Source organism: Numenius arquata, chromosome 2, assembly GCF_964106895.1.
Source record: "Numenius arquata chromosome 2, bNumArq3.hap1.1, whole genome shotgun sequence".
Lineage (NCBI taxonomy): Eukaryota > Metazoa > Chordata > Aves > Charadriiformes > Scolopacidae > Numenius > Numenius arquata.
The window spans coordinates 114,857,496-114,878,467 of record NC_133577.1 but is presented as its reverse complement, the minus strand read 5'-3'; the positions used below and the strand labels follow the sequence as shown (position 1 = coordinate 114,878,467).

The window sequence follows — 20,972 nt, the reverse complement described above, 5'->3', positions numbered from 1 at the left end:
CTCTTGTTCCTGAGGTTCGTTATATTCCATTGGTATGTTATTATTTTCTTTCTTCTTTTTTTCTGAGCTTTTAGCTATTGATACTATAGTGTTAAAATTTAAGTCATTGTAGAGAGGGGAACATATGTGAATTTGGAGCTGTACAAACTGCTCCATTTAAAATGCATTGTCAAATTATGGTCAGGAAAACCAAACCAAGAAGAGTGGGTAGCATATGGACTTTATGAAGAGGCAGAATTTTAAATTTTCTGTTGGAATGTGCTGTACAAATATTTTGATCTTGCTTTACTACAGAAAAAAATGATGGAATGCAGTAACTTACTCATTGGCAATTCATTTCAGAAATGAAATTCTGCCATAATTGCTGCAGTCTTAATTAGTACAACAAGTTCTATGTTGGATGGGTTTTGTCTGTTCTTTTGTTTTTAATAGAATGACTTATGATCTTCATCACTTTTTATACTCTGGATATTTGTATCTGTTTTCCTTTATTTGCTACATTTTGCATGGAGCTAGTGGCGAGTGATATACTTGAGCTTTTTTATGTTATTTATTGGCCATGATTTGTATTTTGGTGCATAAGAAGTACACATCTCCAAATACCAGCAATATAGTAATATTTCGTAAAGCAATATGGCAAAAAGTATAGTCAGAGTACTTCAGGACTCTGACTCTGTGCTCTAGCAATTGGAGCACTGAGAAATCTTCCTGGACTTTTCCTTGGGATACTCAATTGTCATGAGATTTTTAAAATGGAAGTTCTGTCTTCTCTGGTCCAAAAATATGGAAGAACTTGATACTGTTTTTGTTTGACTGATTTAAATATGAATTTACATCAGTGTTCAAGGAAGATGACTTCATCTTCTTTCCTGAGTATTGAATATTCTGTATTAGTACCTTAACTACTTCTAATTCACATGCATGTAAATTTGAAGCATTTTGAGGCAGTTCAGAATAAAAAGGTATGAAAAAAATGAGATATTTGTTTATGGAGTTGAACATCTCTTAGGTTTTATGGCAATGCTTGCTTTGTTTTTAAGTCTATGTCCTCAGCCTTGTCTTATAAACTTATAGGTAATAACATGTAGAGGGTAAGTTTCTTTAAGAAAAAGATCTAACATGCAAATTTGTTTCCTGTTTTAAGGATGGAGATTACTTCTGGTTTTGTTTTTTGTTTTCACTTGAGAGCAAGGACATAAGGCTATCTACAGTATCAGCTAAGATGTGGTCCTTTAATGTACTTTTTTACCATATAAATTTCTGTATTTTCATACCCATATAAATGAAGATGTAAATTTTCTCTTCAGCTAAGTGAGCACAGCTTCTCTAACATAGTTCTAAAGAACCACATATTTTATGATTAGCAATTAGGGTTGCTAATGACTTGTGTAAGAGATCCATACCGGATGAAACAGGGCTTTAATAGCTGTTTTAGTGTTTTTAATATGCTGAGTCCAGGAATCTTTTTCAGTAGTCATGAAAAGAAAAACATGAAAGGGAAATGATAAGACCATCAACTTTTCATATGTTTTCATTTTCATAATGTTAAGGTATGCTTCTATGAAGTTCTTATTAGGAATATGAAATCAATTATAAGAATAGCATACTTCCCTATATTTTCAGAAGATTAATGGGAGATTGTTCAGTTGAGGTGAAGAATAAAAAAATGTATATTTGAATTAAAGAATATATATATTATATATTTGAATCAAAGAATTAAAAAATATATACTTGTTGAGAAGCACTATGCACCTGAGTTGCTGAATGTAAGCTGATAGCGGGAGAAATTAACTTTTGACCTATTTAGATACTATTTTAGGAGTATCCATTTTATCATGCAACCAGTTTAGTTAGAGCTCTGAATAACCTTTATTGCTGTAGTTAGTTTCATACTGTTCAGCTTTCTGTATGCTGTGGTCTGTTGGTTAAGATGTCATGGTGTATGAGGGAAAGGTCAAAATTAAGATAAATAAGAATGATTATTTAATAGGCAGTTCTTTGGAAAGAGTTAATAACCCTTTCCATAAATTCTAGATGCATAATTCAGGTAATGAGCAATAAAGAAATGTACAAGGAAAAAAATCAAATTTAGCATTGACTTTGCAAAATTGAATGTTTGCAGGTATTTGGTTTGGGTTTTTTGTTTGTTTTTTTTTTTTGCTTCTAAACCGTCACAGGACAGGATGTGACCTTCCACATTCAAAGTGGGAGTTCTCAAGTGATGCTGATTTATGACTTGCCAAGAACATATCTCTCCTAGATCCTTCAGACTGCATCTAGTGCAGGCTTACATGCTCTTACCTCTTAGCATAGATAAAACAGTGTTTCCCCATCTTCCACTTACCAAAGTTTAAGTTCACCCATAACCTTTGAAATTATGAGAACATGGAGAGCATTATTGCGTCCAATATTCCAACTAGTCTGTTTTGTGCTACCTTGGCCATCGCTGCCTACGCTGCATGTGCGCGGTGGCATGCAGCTCTCCATGCTCAGGAAGCAACACGGGCAGTCAGCTCTACCACCGGAGGGTCCAGGTCCACTTAACCCTCTTAACCTGTATCTGCAGCAAATATTTCTTAAGCTGCAACAGATGACCTATTCCTACTATCTCTTTAATATTACATTTTGAAATCTTAGTTTTCTCAATTCCAGCTGTGCCCAATAGGAAAGAAGTGCTTTCTCTGACTCCGAGACATAGGTAATTAATAAGATGCACAGCACTCCAGAAATACAGCTCATTATTTGCAACTCCATGTAGCAGGTTAGGACAGCTGGAGAAATAAGAAGTGGCAGCAGCGTAGGGAATATTGCTGAGTGCGTTGAAAGACGAAAAACACTACCCAAGAAAGAAAAGAGAACTTGTCTCAGAGCTAGAGCCCTACTTACTTGGTGCATTACGTATCTGCAGTGAGGGGCAGGGAGAAGAGTAGCTCTAAGGCAACTGAAGAAGGTCAGCTGGGCTCTGCGGCGTGCGCTGGACCTGCGCTTTCATGTTACCAGCCGGTGCATTTGCTACTGCTTTAATAGCAGGCTGATGGGGGAGAATTTGGGCTGAGCCTGGCTGAGTCCCAGAGCAGCAGGTATGCTTCATCCTAAGTATCTGGGAAGAGGATTAGAGATTAGCGTCACACAGCACATTACCCACCTGCCCACAGCAGCTATTACAGGGGCTCAGCCAGGCAGTAGCTCTGGCACATCTGTCTGTGCTTCGCTGTGCGACACAGCGGAGGGACTGAGTCCACGGACAGGATGCGTGCTTGGTACCGGCCGTCCATGCCACTCTTTTCTTTCACACCTGACAATCCTAAAGACAAGTGAAAAAGAATGGTGTAAAGGCATTAAATCATTCTTGCCTTTCTTTTGCCTGCATAGTGGTTACATCTGTCTGGAAAAAAAATTTTGAATCATAGTCTGGTTCTGGCTATCTCTGGCACCACGTTATACAATTTCCCATAAAATCATAGAAACATTTAGAATACTTTGTATTTATGCATATGGTTTATTTCTGGTTTATATTATCTAAAAAGATAAATGGGCATTTTTTTGGCAATAATTGGTTTTCTCCTTAGCTTGTCTCAATAATTCCTCTAAATAAATTTTGGTAGCATTGCACTTCATTAGTTCTTTAAAAATAAATGCTGTGTTCTAAAATTTCAAGCGCAACTTCTGAAAGTACAAATAACTCTCATAAAGAAGCCATTTAATCAAATTGCCAGCATAAATTTTGCAGTGTCTTATATGTGTGTGTAATGTGTAATAGATACAGCTTTTGCTCAAAATATAGCTGTTAGCAATTCCTTATTAAATAATGAAAGATTATATATAAAGTTAATATATCTTCCATTTAGTTATATGCAGTCCTAAAGTATAATATTGAAAAGTTCCTCTTCATAATAAATAGTAAGATTGCAGGTTCTGCCTATCAGTACAAAATAGAGCTGTGGTAGACCAAAGTACTCAGACCATAATTACATTGCAGTTAGCAGCAGGAAGGATTAACAACTCTCATAGAAAAATACTGTATTTTAGGACTGCCTTTATTTGTTAAATTAATAGACCGGTTCTCAGTTTTGACATTAAAAACTAACTCCATTAATTTCCTCAGTATGTTCGAGCTTGATTTTAACTTTAGTTATTGCCATTTTTATATTAGCTAGAAATCAAAACACCATTCTATTACTGTTTTTTACATTCTGTTAAGTTTCTTCTGTTAAAAAACCCCTGCAGCTGAACTTTGTCAGTAATTCACACAGACAAAAAAGTCTGAACTGAGTTTTCAAAGTAAATAAATTGATTTGATTATCACGGAAGAGACCTTTGTGTTCTGCTCATTAAAATGACATTTTTATGTTTTATTGACTATCATGTTATTTGTTCTATAATTGGTTTTGATGTTCCTTCCCTCAAGATCCACATATGGAGTCAGAATGGGGGTGACAATAAATAGCATAACAACTACAGACAGCCATTACCAAATAAGCAGTATAATTGCCAAATCTTACGCTAAAAATTGTATTGATTTAAGGGATTATCACGGACTTTAGACTATAAAGGGATTTGCGACTGAACCAGATTTCAAAACATGATAAAACTTGCTTTCTTTTGCTTCTGGGTTTTTTTAAGATTGTTTTAATGGGCTGAGATTTCATTGGGTTACAATCTCAGTGAAGAAAAAGAGAGTGATGACTTTGTAATAATTATTAAAGTGTGTTTTGTGAAGTTTTGTTAGTAATCAGTTTTGATTTAGTTTATAAGGAACAGACCTTGACCATTTTGATTTTAGAGGAAACTGGGGAATATGCTGAAGAATAAGGGCTTTGGAAATCATCTTCTTTTTGAGATGTCTGTCTGGCAGTCTGGTGTTTTCTTTTAGATATATGTATTGGATCTTGGGTGGTAAGATTTTTTTTTTTCCCCTCAAGAATAATGTTGTATTTGACAACAGCCATTGCTTAACAGATGGTATTACTCCCAGATCTTACTGCTGTAGTGTTTAGAACATAGATCTCGTACTTTCCATACTTTTGTATCACAGCACTTGCAACAAGTTTACCACTGTCTTGTCTTGATTACATGGTGAATAGGATAGTTCTTGAATACATGTTAATTTATCTAAGGAAAATGACATTTTGAAAGTACATGTACTTTAAAAGTACATTCTATACAGAATTGTGGTTTTAATACATCCACATAAATTAGAAATCTGTTACAAAGAATATTAAATACTTTATGCTTAGATCTTTTGCTATACTAAGAAATCAGTTCTGTATATAAATTTTTAATTTATTCATAGTATGACCCAGCAACACTGCTTCACCAGCCCCTATGTCCTTTCATTCCAAATAAAAAAATACATCCTTCTACTTGTTAGGAAACATATCTTTATTGTTTCATTAAATGGACCAAATGACTAAGTATGTTCAGCAGGTTTTTTGTTGTGCTTTTGTATTTCTTTTCTAATGAAGCCAATGTCTGAAAGAATGAAATACTGAAAAATTCCAGTGCGGAAGGAAGGTCCACAGTGCAATCCACTGCTGGAAGCCGGGCTAGGGTCAGCTGCTAGAGCAGCTTGTTCAGGGGCCTCTCCAGGAGAGTTGTGAAGATCCCAGTGGGCGGATTCTGAAGTCTCCCTGGCAAGCTGCTCAAGCACCCCTTACTGCAAAGGACCTTTTTCTTCCGACAGCTTAGCTTCAACTTGTTACTATTGCTTCTTGGCCCTTTGGTCTTCTTTATAACCCTCACTGGATGTGGTGGGCAACTGCTCTCGGATCCTTCCTTAGCCTGCTCTTCTCCCAACTGAAAAATCCCCCCATTTCCTCACACGGTCCTGGTGTATAACATCTGCTGCAGCCCCCTGACTGTGTTAGTGGCCCTGGGCTAAGATCTCTTCACTCTTTCTTGTACTTGGTGGGGGGAAGAGAAGATCTAAGTAGTACCTTGATCCTCGTCTGCTATGAGTAGTACCTCTTTCCGCCAGCTGTTGCTCCTGCACGTGGAGACTTGTGATTTCTTAGAGCAGACTTGGTCAATCAAGACTGAGGCAAGAAAGGAATCAGGCTGTTTTTTCATTCTCTACAATGTTCAGGTTGTTACCACTTTGAAAATACTCTTATTTTTCTTTAAATTTTAAACGGAGATGAAAGTAAACAGGGATTAATTTGTGGTGGTAAAGGTTTTTTGGTGGGTTTGGGTTGGTTTTTTTTTTTAATTTAACAAAGTTATTCCATAGATGCTGGTTGTATGTACCTCAGGTACTCTTCACATGAAGAAACCTGGCACTGCCTGAATGGCAAGGAGGAGGGAGGTTGGCAAAGCCTTCCCACAGGGTGAGAGTGGGAGAGTTCACTCACTCACAGAGAGAGTGAACGCTGCATTATAGGTGGAACTGAAGTTGTGCTGGCAGGCTGAACCACGCACCAGGCCTTGGTTCGAGAGATGAATGTAGCTGTTCAGCCCAGTAAGAGTCCAGTGAAACTGGGGCACTTCATTCACCAAATGCAAAAGGTGTAATTTTGAGTATATTTGTTGTAGATGCAGCCAAAATATAAACAAACATTGGACTGGGATTTTGGAAACCCCAGCTCTTCTGATGTTCTACTGGCTGCCCTGATTCCTGAGCCAGGTGGTATCACAATATCATTTAAATTAAGCAGAAAATAAAATTCTTGCAGTAATATTTTACAAATACTGCTTTTCGGACTCAGTTTTCTTGTTCTGAAATATACCAGACAGTTTATCACCAGTGAGGTTTTTTTGGTAAATATAAATTCAGTTTCATGATTCATCATGTTTCAAAGAGTGTCTCATATTTTAGGTCTGAACGGGGATAGGAGAATGAATTTAAGCAGCTACGGTGGGTGCCTTATTTGTGCATGGATTCTAGTAGTTTCTGCTTTAGCAATATGAATAATTTGGACCAGTTTGCAGCAGAAACCTGACCCAGCAAAGTCTTGGCGCTGCAAACAGTAGAAGAGCTAATTTCACAAAACTCGTGGAATGAAATGCTGTGATTTAGAGCTGGTTGAAAGTTACTTTTGTAAAAGAAAAAAAAAAAAATCATGGAGGTAAGCATTTATCATCCCTCCACACAACCTTCCTGCTCTGCACTGCTAATTTATTAATTAGTGTTATCAGCATAACTGTCAAATAAGTAGACAGAAATTTTTTTTTAAAAAAGTGGGATTTTGGCAGTTGTATAACATTTTATTAAAAATGTGCTCTTTCGAGTGTAATAGAGACATTCTCATGCTAACTCTGTTGTATTACTACTTATTATTCATAATTAAAAATATAGTATTGCTCAGCTTCTGTCCTTTCTTGTTTGATATTACAAGAACCAGTATAGCAAGACCATGAAATAGATGAAGCCAAAATAATTCTCAGCACACACACAAAAAATCTTTTCACGTTCATTTCTGCTCCTTGCTGTTTCCTGAAATCACAGAATCCTTGCTGAGGGCTTCTACAGCCATCTTTCATGAAAACAGGTGCAGAGGAGGGAGAAGGTGGGACAAGGAAAATAAGGCAAATAAGAATTTCACTCTGTACTTAGACATGATATTGCAGGATTCTGATTTATAGCACAATAGCGGTTGTGGTTTTAATTGCATTCCTGCTTACTTATTCCTGCTCTTTAGAATAAATCTTAACCAACGTATTCATGCAAAAATATACATGTGCACATACTCACAAATATATGCACATATACAAACGTGCACAAATTGTCTGCACTTCTGCAAAAATAGAGCACCTAAGAGATATAGACAGGTTTAACAACTGCACTCATTCCTAAGATTGCCTTATAACTCCATCATAGAATTCCACATTCAGTTTGTTGTGATGTAACTCATCCAAAAACTGCCCTTTTGCTGCTTTACCACAGCTAAATTTTAAGGAATGTGTTCATCAAAGCAATTAAAAGCATGAGACAGAGGATCTCCAGATGATTTTTTTCTTTGGAAAGTTTAAAACGTGAACTTCATATTTGGCCCAAAGTGTCTTTTGTGTCATGTTTGAGGGTTTGTGACCTTTTGGTTCACCATTTATTGAAAAAAACTTTGCAAGTTTGGTCAAATTATAAGCCTTATAAAATTGTCATTTGCATGAATGCAGGAGAGAATGTGTGGGAATTGATCTTCCAAAGCATCCCCTCACAACTGGCAAGTTTCAGCCTACAGATGAGGATTTGAAGCTTTGTGCTGCTGCGGGTTGTGGTGGATTTTGGTGCTGTCATCAGAACTGAACATGCAGGCACTGTCCCAGTGAGCGCCTTATTGCCTAAACCTGACACAAGAGAGAGGGAAAACTGACCTGCAGAAAAATATTTTGGAACAGGAAACCAGAAAAGAGTGGGAAAGCAGGGCTGAGAAATGAGGTGGAAGTTGACTGCAACTGACTGAAATAATAATTTATTTTATAATTTTTCATGTATAAATAGTAAAGTAGCTTATCTTTGCATCAGTGTGAAAGACTTCTCCCCAGAATATCAGGAATACATCCAAAGTGACTGGGAAGTTTTTCAACTTTGTCAAAAGTCCCAGACTTGGCAATCAGCCATAATTTTGAGACTGTATCCAGTCGTATAACTCCATGCCCTGGAGCACAGCGACGCTTTGGGTAGGCAACAGCACAGCTAAGTATAACACCCTTTTGACCATTCAGTGATGCAATAGGAAGCAAACGTTTTTCAAGTAACTCTTTTGAAGGATCCTTCAAAGTGCAGTCAGTGGGATTTGATCCTGTGCATCACAGTTCAGCAGAGAACTGCAATCCTGGGGTTTTGGCCAACAGGAGATTGGGCAGATCTCCTGATACATGTTGCTACAGTAAAACATACACCCTACAAAAGCAGGAATCCACATTTTAGGACTTTTTCAAATTAAATTCAAATTATCATTTGAAATTACTTTTGTTGATTAATTGTATTGCTACATAATTAACGTCGAAAGAAATGGAACGGTTGTTTGCAGTACTGTATGCAATGCATACCTAGAAAGCGGTAGCACTAGAAGTAGTCGGATATTCTTCATGTTTGCATGTAAAAGGACTAATTAGGGAAGACAATTTTAGCACTTCTGCAATGTAGTCAGCAACTTTGCTTTATCTGTAGCTGTCTACCTCTTACCCACCTCATAAAGAGGTTATAAAAACATTTAAAGTATTAAAAATTAAATGAATATTTTACAGCTCCTTAAAGAGGAAGTGTAGGTGTTCCTCTTGTTCATACCTAGCATAGAGATATTGAAGTGATCAGGGCAACAGATGTTACAAACTGAAAGTAGGTTGAAGATCTTAAATGTGGAAGATACATGTGGAATTTTTAAAGAACTGTATACAAAATGATACGTGAAAACTTCAAGAGCTTGGTTGGAATTGGCAAGTGTGTAAGAAGTATCAAGGTGCTAAAATAATGTCGGAAATATGGCAAATCTAAAAGAAGACTGGGTCTCACGTTAAACTGTTGTGGACTTACAGACCTCAAAATTAAATTTCTACACTTCCTAGGGACTCCAGTACCCGTGAACATTGTATCTCAATTGCCAGCTAGAAAACAGGTGTGATAACACTATTTACCTCTTAGAAGTCTAATGGGATGGTTCTGATGCATTGCATGTGAGTCATTGTTTGCTTGAGTATGACAAAGGGTCTCCATCCATGATCAGGGGCACCACTAGTGGTATAATCATACAAGGGCAGGTGCGGGTACATAGAATTTACCCACCTCTCATTTGGGCAGTAGCGCATTCTTTCACTCATTGTACACAAAGAGCAAGTGAGTTCACGTCATTTTTTGATTATTACTATTATTTTCTTTTTCTGAACACTAGAAGAAAACCATAGTTCAGCTACAATTAATAGCTGGTTTGTGAACTGAAAGATCGGATAGCAAATATTTCTATAAAAGTTACAGGAAAATCACTAAACCTAATGGGATCTCAAGTTTGTTTGGGATACTGAGATGCTGCGTGAGAGATTTCTTAAAAATAATCATTGTATAAGTCATACATTGTTATCACACTGGAATTTGAAAAAATGTATTTATTTCTTTTTTTTTTTTTTTTTTTTCTTCTCTCTATCTAGGAATTGCTGATATTTTTACAAAACTTGCCCACAGTACACTGGGGAGACGAGGAAATTAGTGTACTCCTAGCAGAGGCCTACAGACTGAAGTTCGCATTTGCGGATGCTCCCAATCATTACAAGAAATGAATATAAAGAGCCAGAAATCATTAAGACCAACGTGCTCTGCAGTATTATGGCATCTGTTGTTCTGGTTGTGCTTTCAGCTCACTGCTCTTTAATTTGAATTAAGATGACCATTAAAATTCTGTTAGAATTTGCAGAATGAGAACAGAATACCAAAGAAATGAACAAAGTGGGGTAGCGAGCATTGAATGAACTTAAAAGTGAACTTTTTTGCTCAGCGTGAAAGATGAGTTCAGAAGTCTATCACATAATTTTCTTCTTTTTTACTCTTCTCTAATTAAGAGCATTGCAGTCTAATTTATGTAAAGCGATTTTTGTATGGACCTAAGACTTAAAACTACTTATAGAATGTTATTGTCATTGCTTCAGTGTCACCTGCCATGGCTTTATCAGCCAGTTTTGGTCAGTAAAAGTTATTTACTTTGAGTGGGGAAAAAAAGACTTTTCAGAGTCGTAAAGACCGTATGAGACAGCAAGGCCTGTGTTTTGAGGTCCAGTTATAACTCAGAAGACACCGATATTCACACACCATCTGTTGTTTTTCCATGGAATGAGGTTAGAATACTTCAATAATTTAAGAATATAGAAAGCTGCAATGGAAATTAGTGGCATTTTCTAAACATTACTCAGTCTTGCAGGGTGCTGTAGAAGCTTTTAGCCATACGAATGAGTTACTTAAAGATGAAGACTCATCTATAACACTAAAATAAATCCCTCTCTATATATTGTGGAGTGTTTTTAAAATACCGAATGAAATAGAAAACGTGGTCTAGTCAAAGTAATTAAAGCTTTTCTTTCAAGGCCTTTCAATTTTTCAGCATTAAAGTTCACTTTTAAGGAACATGTTAAGAAGCTTGGTTTACAAAGCAAGATATATTTTTATCTCAGTTGTTGCCTTATTCTCCATCTCTAGCGTGTTAGAAAAGGAAAATTAATATATCTTTCCAAAGCTTTTTCGTTAAAAAATGTAATACCTTTTTTTCCGGATTATTCAGAGGAAGCGAGAGGGTAGTTCCCAATAACAATAAAAGTAACGATGTACTCAGATCACTTTTGTGTCATTAGCAGAATAAAAATCCTCTATGACTTTATAGAATGAAATTATGTTTTTTCATCTAATCATGGGATACTGAATAATTTCTTAAAACTTACATAACTTAAGAGTGCTATTTATTTTCAAGAAATCTTTTCAAATATGAATTCTGTTGTTGCTCTATGGGATGTAAATAACTCATATTAATTTGTGCCTGCCCTACACATACAGGTTATTGAGGGTGGGAGTTGCAATAAGCAATGTACTGGAAGCTCAGAATTGTTATTCCTCAGTTCAGTTCTTGAGTTGCACAACGTTGCATGGAAAGTTTAGTGCACTTTTAAGTTTGGGAAGTAAAAGATCTTCAAGAGGTTTTCTCTTATGACTTGTTATTGGAAGATTATTTTCAAGTTCTTAGAAATATGTAGATACATATTTTAAAGAAAGCTTTCTAGATGTGCTAGTTACATTACTTGTTTTAGGGGCCTTAGTTCTTGACACTGACTTCATAATAATTAGGTGTTTCAGGGTAAATAGAATAAAATACATTGTTACCAACATATGATTATGAGATCCGTATTTTAAAATTATATGAAATCTTTGTTAGAAGAGAAAAAACTGAGTGAATTCAGAAGCAGGAGTGTTTGGTGACTAGGATGCATTTCTGTTCCACTGGTGTCAGCAGGGCGATGGATACAAGTTCAGGCCTCGGAGATCGCTGCGTTTGTGCCTAGAGTGTGTAGTGGATTGTGTTTCTTAAATGTCCATATACTGTTTTCTGTAACTTTAGTTCATGGTCTAATGTATCAAAACTTATCTTTATGTTTACAAAGAATGTCATATTGTGCCTAACGGAATATCTACCAATAACAGAAGAAAAGAAACCTGAAATTTATGACCATTTGCTTTAAACTTAGTATCTACAATCATTTGTTAATAGAGATGCATATTATTGTACCGAGAGAAGACACACAGCATTAAATGTACAATGTTGTAAGGATTTTCTATAATTAACTTTTTTCTATTAAGATGTTATTTAGGTAGTTACATGTAACATGGAAAGTTGACCCAAAGTTGTCTGCTGTGTCAGATGCTCCTGCATAATGTTTATGGGACTGGATATAAAAAATATACTTCATCGGGTCCACATAAGTTGTCTGCCATGTCTTCCAAATTCAACAGGTACCTCTTACTTCCCTTGGAAGAAAATATTACCATTAGAGGTCACATTTACTGTTGTGTCTGTGTCAGAAGTTGAGTATTTTACTTGAGCACATTGCTTTTTAAGGATAGTGGGAAGTTTCCTAATATAATAACAATGCTTATTTATGTAGATGTAGACTTTTCTGGAAAATATGATCTAGATATATAAATAACATTTATATATCTATACAGATAGGAATAGTTTTCAGTAAATAGAAGGCCAACGTTTATGTAAAATTTCAAATTTTCAGTACTTTTAAGATTTACATAAAATATTTTGTTTTATTAAAAACCCCACACCTTTAACAATTTTACATCTCAGGTAAAATGTCATTCCAAACAAAATACTACATAGAGAAAGAAATAACATTGCCATTATTACATCCCATATACTTATTTTTTTCAAAATTCAAGATTCTAAATATTATAAAATTTCTTTGTAATATGTATTTTCTTATGAAGGAGGCATCTTGACACATCACTAATGAAACTAGGCAGTAATTTCCTAGAACTGATGTGAAATATTGAAATTGTAGTGTCTAAAATGCGTGTTAAAGAATTTCTGTAATAAAAATTTAAATAAGAGTGTACAATATAAAAAGATTTATGACTGCAGTATTTGAAAAATGTAAATAAATAAAAATGTAAATAATAAAATATAGTACATGAGTAGGATAGAAGTGTAAGTTGAAATCTTATGTAACTCTGTAATAAAGTTATAAGAAATTAGTTTCATTATTTTTTGACTCAGTTCCTTATGGAAAGGCCCATGAATTTGTGTTTTAACTTCAGAACTACAGAATAGGAGTATCTGAAGTTCCCATTGTATGCTTCTGACAAATATTAACACTGAGGCACTGGTTAAAACTGTAAAACTGATGAAAGATGAGGAAATAAATGCATATTTATGAAGTGCTATATAGAGTGGAAAACTTTTTTTATTGTTTTCATCAAGCACATCGCATACTACATCAAAGCGTGGGTTTGGTGTGTTTATGTTTTACAGTCTCAAAACCCTGTATCACAAGAGCAAGTGCAGAAGCAAAACCTCTGTTCTCAGTTACGTCGCTGCAAGTCTCTACCCTTGTACCTTGTAGATTTTGCAAGTTAATGAGACAGTCAACTTCCAAACGTGTATCTCTGCATATACCACATACGTAACAAGGTACTGAGCATTTTCTGCAAAAAGTAGATGGAGATAAATTTGACACCACAGCAGAATTAAAGCGGGGGCCAAGTGGAGTAAGTCAGGGCAAAGCAAACAAAGGAGGTACAGAATTCTGCACGTCTCTGGGGGAGAGGAAGCTTCAGCTCCATGGGGGGAAACGGTAAAAGGCGGTGAAAGTGAAAGGGTCAATAAGATATGGAAACTTAAAGATTACTTGAGTAAATTAAGAAGCAAGGAGAGACGTTCTGTGCATACAGGGAGCCCAAGTGCCTTATGTCAAGAAAGCTAGTGGGAGACTTCCAATAATCCAGTTGTATTCTGATGAGAAAATATACTAGTGTGGTTATATGGAAGGCAAAGTTAATAACTTTTCTGTTTAAACCTACACACAGCAATTCAGGAAAGAAGAAACATAGGGATGCGATGGGCAATCTTTCCGTTACGTGCTTGAGTGACAATGAATTGTAATCACCCTGGTTTCTCACCTTGAAGAAAATTTGTGTTTCTTCATCTGCTATAATCTTCTGAAGATCCTGCAGAAAATCAGCAAGGGGAGATTTTTGTAGTTGCTTTTTCAAAAGCAGAAGAGATCAAGAAGGTGGGGTAAGGGTCCTGAGGTCTCACAAGGAGTGTGGTGGGAGACATAGCTGAAAGCTATTTGTTGGGTTTTCTTGTACAAAAGCAGTCCTGGATATCATCTATCTTGCGTCCTGGGCAGATATCCCACAAATGTTAATGTGAAGTGCAACAGAAAGGACTTTCCAGAAATCTGATCTGCACTTCAGGTCACTTCCTCCTTGAAAACAGGATGGGGAGGAAGCGAAGTGCTTTGTAGTGCCTTAAATTCTTTGGAGAAAGGAAAAGGAGGTGAGGTGGAAAAGTTCCCAGTCCGGCAACCACTCAGGCAGGATGCTGTGCCATGGGAAGGAGCTCCAGCTCAAGTGCTTCTAATGACTGTATGATGGAGAATGAAGTTCCTGAGCAATTTAATTCCAGATCATTTGTATTTTTATAAGTTAAAGCTAAAATCTTGCATCCCATCTAATTCCTTAAGCTGAGTGTAGCTGAGGCAGGACTGGAGTAAATAATTAAATTGCTATGGCATCATATCAAAGAACCTTTTAACGCTTCAAAGTCTTCTGTATGTACCCCACATCTGAGTCAATACACGTGCCAGAAACGAGAGGCTGAGAGAGATGTGATACTGCAGAAAGCCTCTCGGAGACAGGTGCTCAGAAACTTAGGTTTTTTTTGGCCAAAAGAATTCCCTGCAAGCTTCCGAATGAGAATTGATGTGCACAGTCAGTAAAGCACTGTTTGTGCTTTGAACTGCACTTCCACATTTATGCTTGTGATCAAGCTTCCTCAACGTAGAAAATTAAAGTCTGAATTCGCCACCAGTACTTACGGAGATCCTGATAAATTTATGCTCCAAACACAAACTTAAAAGTCTGAACTACAGTACAGGTATTCAGTTTGTTCCTAATACAGAATTATCTAGAAGCGTAAGTCAGAAAGGGCCAAAATTTCTATCAGAAGTCTACTGCAATTCCGTTGGTCTGCCTTTCTTATCACATTAGTCAAGATTTAGTGTATGTTTGCTTTGATTTTCCTGTTATGTATCCTTCACAACAGAGATTTCATTTCTGTGAGATCTGGATTTGGGGCCAATCCACTTTATTCCAGAAATTTCTTGCCCAGCCATCACTTACCTGTGCCTACTCGGAGATCCTCCTTATGGGAAGAAGACCACTCTGAATTTCAGAGCAACAGAAGGAAAAAAAAACCCAAAGCAAATGGGGAGAATAGAAGAGTTTTATTCCCATTAATTTCTGATTTCTGGAAGGGATGAAGGCAATGCACCTCTTGGAGTATTTGGACAACTTTATCCTCAAACTCATGATGCAGACTCTGACATATAGAGATTTTTGAAATCCAGGTTATTTATATTCATGTATTTCCATCTTCCTACAGAAAGAACTGAGATTTCCAGTGAACAGTCCCTGCTACCAGCCCATCTGATCAATTCTGTTCACTATTTTAGCAGCAGCAGAAATACAAAATACGTTGCTGTCATGACAGCTTACAGGAGGTAACAAGACGCCCAGGCTTATCAATAGTTAGATGGCTATCTCACTCATAAAATGTCATTTTAACAAGTTAGATGGCTATCTCACTCATAAAATGTCATTTTAACAACTAGGGCAACTCAACAGACTTGGCAATTTTTCATCACTTTTGGTCTAAAAATAAGTCAGTAACTCCAGCTCAAAGCAGTGCTTGTAGAAGCACTTCTAGACTGTAGTTAACAATAGGCTATATATCTGGAGAAGACCTATACCTACCTGATCAAGTAAAAATTTATCCTAAGACATCAATGGGTATTTGCTGCAGCCTTATAGAATATATTATCTCATGCAAATAAATAATTCAGCTTTTGTGTGCAGGAATGAATAAACTTGACATATCAGTGAAGAAAAGGTTTGTTGTTTTATTTTTTCCCAGCTATTTTATCATTATTGAAGCAGTGGAAAATTTTATGTAAGAAGTCTGAAACAGGAGGACATTTCTCTCCATCACTGTCATCAAAATACGGGGCGGTGGACACCTTCATGTTCCGGTGAAGCAGCCATTACATTCTCAGTACAGGGGCTACTCAAGAAAATGTATGTGAATGTTTCGATGGTAAGGGCCAGCCTGTTGCTCAATGTGCACAGTCACCCTCTGTGATGTAAAAGTTGTGATAATTGAAATCGTGCTGGCTAACACTATCTCTGTTGTCCACAAAAGAATAAGAAGAAAAAAGTCCATCTTTCCCCATCCAAGGACACCTGTTTGTATGTGAAAACTTGAATTCATTATAGAAATATTCTGGCAGATCAATACAAGTTAAAAGCAATTGCAGCCAGCAAAGGATACCCAAATCCAACAAGCACTCCCAAAGAATAGTGAGTACAAAAAAAATTGGCCTGACGAGGATGTCTGTGGACAGCAGAAGAGTTAGTGTTGGTAAAGTTGTCACTTTGTCATATGCAAGTTATTATCTGCCCGGTTTTACAGTATGTGAGAAATGTAGAGATCTACGTCTGAGCTTGGCACACGCTCCTTTTGCAGTTGATGGAGAGAAATGGGTCCTTCCAGGTGCCATCGCCCCTGCCTCTGAGTAGACCTCCGAACCACGCCAAGTGGGTGGCACCCAAAAAGTTTCTCTGTCTCTCCACTGGCGCTAAAGGAGCCTGGGGGACAAGCCCGTAGCGAGGTGTCAGCGCTGCCGTTTCCATATTTTGAAGTGGCTGCTGGCAATTTTAATTTGAAGCAGCATTACGGTACATACATTAGAAAGAAACATAAATTCTCTCAGATGCATTTTTAAAATGCACACTTGAAGTTCAAATTTTATGTTACACATGGGCTCAAATAAGCTATAATCTGAAGGACACATTGACTTGTTTGTTGCAGCTGCTGTACTGTAACATCAACCTTACTTAGCTGTGCTTTAGCTCTGGCTAGATAGCGGTTCAGCCCATTAGCTTGCTGCTTATATTTGCTATCTTTCCTGCTGTGAATAAACTATAGCCCTGTAGCACAGCCAGAGATAAAACTTCATATCCTTGCATGCAAATTGAAATGAGTGGAAAAAGAAATGTTGACAAATTACTTCATTTTAAAATGGGATCTTTGCACCAGGATCTTCTTCCTACCCTTGTTATGTAAATAAATATTATAGGCTGCTAAGTAAAATGTGTAGGACACAATTTCCCATTCTGTCTAACCAAAAAGTAGTGGTAGGGTTTACTCTTCCTATTTAAGTAGTATCCCATCTATATAATCTGTTTTCCAGACAGTGAGGAGGATAAAGATCCTGCCTCACAGAATGGACGGTGCATTTGTCGGTGTCCTGGGCGAAACTGCCCAACAGGGAAGTGTTGGCTGGGACGGTGATATCTGATAGGGGCTGAGGACTTGAGAAATGTCCAAAGGAGCTCCTGCTCAGCTGACCGGGTTCCCAAACCACAAATTTGTGTGAAACTGAGTTCACTTCATATACCTGCATATTTCTGTGGAAGACAGAAACAGTAGGTCAGCAACAAAACGGTCTGAATGTGTCCTGCCTGAATGTGTTCTTTAAAAAAAACAACAAACCCCTCCCCCCCAAATTAGTAACCCACCAGTAACATTGTCAAACCATGGGATAAACCCGATTACTTAATTGGTGTGAAACTAAACTGTTTGTTGAAGAATACCGATATCGAGCAACAGTATTTGCAATTGGAAAATCGGTGGCCATTGCTAAGTTTAGCATGAGTCCAACAGCGATCTGAAAAGCACTTGCATGTGACAGGAGGTGACAGGAGGTGTTTGTGTATCAGAGGCCAGACTAGTTCTCAAAGTTTTTTAAATCTTGCATTCATCTTTATGAATGGGGTTGTGTTGTTTTTCCATGTCAGGAGAAAAGACAAACTTTGGAAAATAAGGCTTCAGAAATGCCAAGTCTCCATGTCATCCTCTCGGTAGTTGGCTAGATCCATCTCTGTACCAAAGAGCCCAACTAGCCCACTTTAAATTGTTGTTCCTCAACTAAATTAATAATATTAATCTTTTGTCTTGCTACTTGCATATATTGATAGTATTTTATACAACTTTCTTGTGAAGTATTGATGTAGGAAGTTTCTGGGAGATAGCAGTGATATTGTCTCAATTTTAAATTAGGAAGTAGATCTGGGGGAAACTACATCAAGTCGTATTGAGCAGGAGTATTGCAAAGATGCATCTTTTAATTCTGAATTATTGCTTTCAGTTTGTTAGACTGCTCTGAGCTCTTTATGCAGATCCCGTTAGACTCCTTTCTGACAGGCAGGGCAAGCCCAGTTTTCATCTAACTTTGGAGATACCAGAAACGGTTGGAGTAAAACGATGGTTAGAGGGAATAAGCGCCGTGATTGGTAATGTATCATGCAACTCATCCAAGGCACCTCGCTGGAATCTGTGCAGAATGGACTAACACTGCTACAATAAATAGAGGTATGGTTTCAAATAGCATAGTTTTGGGATCCTGTGGCCCAGTATATATGAGAATATGTATCTATCTTGGACAATCTCTAGGTGGCAAACAAATACTATCAGCTATGTTTTAAACTCAGATAAAAAAAAATCTCTGGGAAACATTTGTGTATATTTTTTGGATTTTTTGTCAAATCCAATTTTGGGCCTTAAGTGTTAGAACTGTAAAAGCATCTTCCTAGTCTGTCATATTATGTGGCAACTTTATATTGTATACAGTAAATATATTTGAGCATTTAGTAATAGCACAGACATCAATCTCCACTTTTATAGAGTCTTCTTTATAAGCTTTTTTTTCCTTCTGGCTTTTAAGGCACACTGACAGGAGCTGCAGAATGAGGAAGTGATACAGCATCAGCTTCTGGCTTATTGAAAAGGAAGTGATTTTAACTTCAGAAGTAATTGGTAGCTTGCTTTCTTAGTTGGCCTGAGTGAAAAGAAGTGTAATTTCAGGATTTTAAATCAGGTTCCAGTACCGAGATTCTTTTTTATTAAAGGAGAGAAACAAATTGGGGTAAAAAAACCCCCAACTGATAGATCTGAGGCAGCCCACAGCATAAGAGCTGCCAGTGTCTGAATGGAGACTAAGTGTTACTTATGTTTAAAGTGCAAATTATTTTCCTCTCTAGAGAAATGAAGTAGCTCAAAGCTATGAAAATCTCATATGTGAACAAGGACTATTAAAGAAACTGCCAGTTAAGACAACTGATGGAATAAATGCAGCAGAGGAAGAAGATTGAAATTTATGGTGACTAGGCAAAATAGATCAATGGAAATAAAATACATCTGGAATTTCCCAACTTACAATAGGAGATGAAGAGAAATAGCCTGAAAACCACCCAAAGACAAAAATGCTACTCTTTTTTTTTTGAAGAAGAAGAAAAAAGGAAAGAAGAAAAGACATAAATTAGTCTGACTGGATAATCCATTGAAAGGAAAGCAGTCCAATACATCTCTAACCCAAATAAAGATGCTAGCATCATTTGTACTGCCTTGGATAGCAGTACAAAGGCAGAAGGAAGGCAAAGCATATTTTGAGGCAGCTATGTTGTCACTCAGAAAGGTATTATTATTCACAGTACCCAATTTTAAGCAGCCAGCTTGCTGCCTACATTACTCAGCTGATCTCTAGGTCGCTTGCAGGGACCATGGAGAGACAAAGATACGGAAACAGTTGACAGCCTCTAACTTAAGTCCTGCCCTGAGTCACCCTGGGGACGAGACGTGCTAAGAGCTGAGATGGACTGGTCAGCTACATGAAAATGGGCAATAGGAATACCTCCCCCTCCCATTTCTGAGGGGTAATGTAAAGAAATAGCTGGCATAACTTTTCTGCCATTTGAACTAGAATTGTCTCCAGGAGCTTTCCCTTGTAAACAAAGACACTTCTAGGGGTTCCCTGAAATTAAAATCTACATCTGGTGCTACTTCAAAGAAGTATATGCAAAGTGACTGTTACCTTGAAACATTCCTTTCTTTACCCTGCTCTATTTGACAGGAATTTAACTGCTTTTATGAAAAGTGGGTGCACAAAATCTTAGCAGACCATCCTTGAGAGCAGCAAAAACTCTTGGGAAAATACTCATTTGTTTCTTCTGACTTGGGTTCACTGCATAAGCAGAAAAGCCAGGTGGGGCGAGCCAGCCTCACTATTTTTATTTTGATCTGTTTTGCAAGTCTAAGCTTCTCTATTTAAATATAAATAAATATAACTATAAATTCTGGATGATTGAAAGAGAGTTTTGGTACAGTTGTTATTTGGTAAAATCTTGCTAACAGAAAATAACCTCCGAATCTCTAGAGAGGTGTCTCTGGTCTCCAGATGCTCTGGCTGTAAAAACAGTTCGGAGCTGGTACACGGGGGGGCGCATCTATCCTACAGTTGATTGCAAGGAGCCAGAAGCCGCGCTGGCAGCAACCAGCTCCTGAGCAGTAACCCTTTATTTCTGACGGTACAAAAGAAGACTTTAGCAATCAAGTCTCTAGGTATAACATAAGGATGGTAAAAATAATCACAGTCCAAAACCTTATGCCATAGAGGGGGAGTTACATTACAAGCCAATCTTCAGAAATGACTCGCTTTCCTTCAGTATCAGTCAGAAGAAATTTGCTTAACCTGCCATGATGCTGTTTTCAGAACCAGCAAAACCCAGCATCATTTCTGTTGCTGTTTGGGGACTGGTCAGGTCTCACACGACACAACTGTAGGGGAGCAAAGCTGGCAAAATGTGGCCTTCAGTGTACATCACGCTTCACTTTGGCATATGGGCTGAAACTCTGGATGGGAAAATAGCATACTGA

General features: G+C 37.2%; 1 protein-coding gene across 4 annotated transcripts in view; it reads left to right on the top strand.

Moving 5' to 3' along the window:
* Positions 1-13,359, top strand: part of TBC1D22A (TBC1 domain family member 22A) — a 180,648-nt gene extending 167,289 nt beyond the window's left edge. For all 4 annotated transcript variants that reach the window (XM_074166614.1, XM_074166643.1, XM_074166632.1 and 1 more), the window contains one exon: positions 10,081-13,359. In XM_074166614.1, the coding sequence (XP_074022715.1) occupies positions 10,081-10,209 (129 nt within the window). In that variant the 3' untranslated portion in view covers positions 10,210-13,359. The remainder of the gene's footprint in view (positions 1-10,080) is intronic.
* The last annotated feature ends 7,613 nt before the right edge of the window (positions 13,360-20,972 follow it).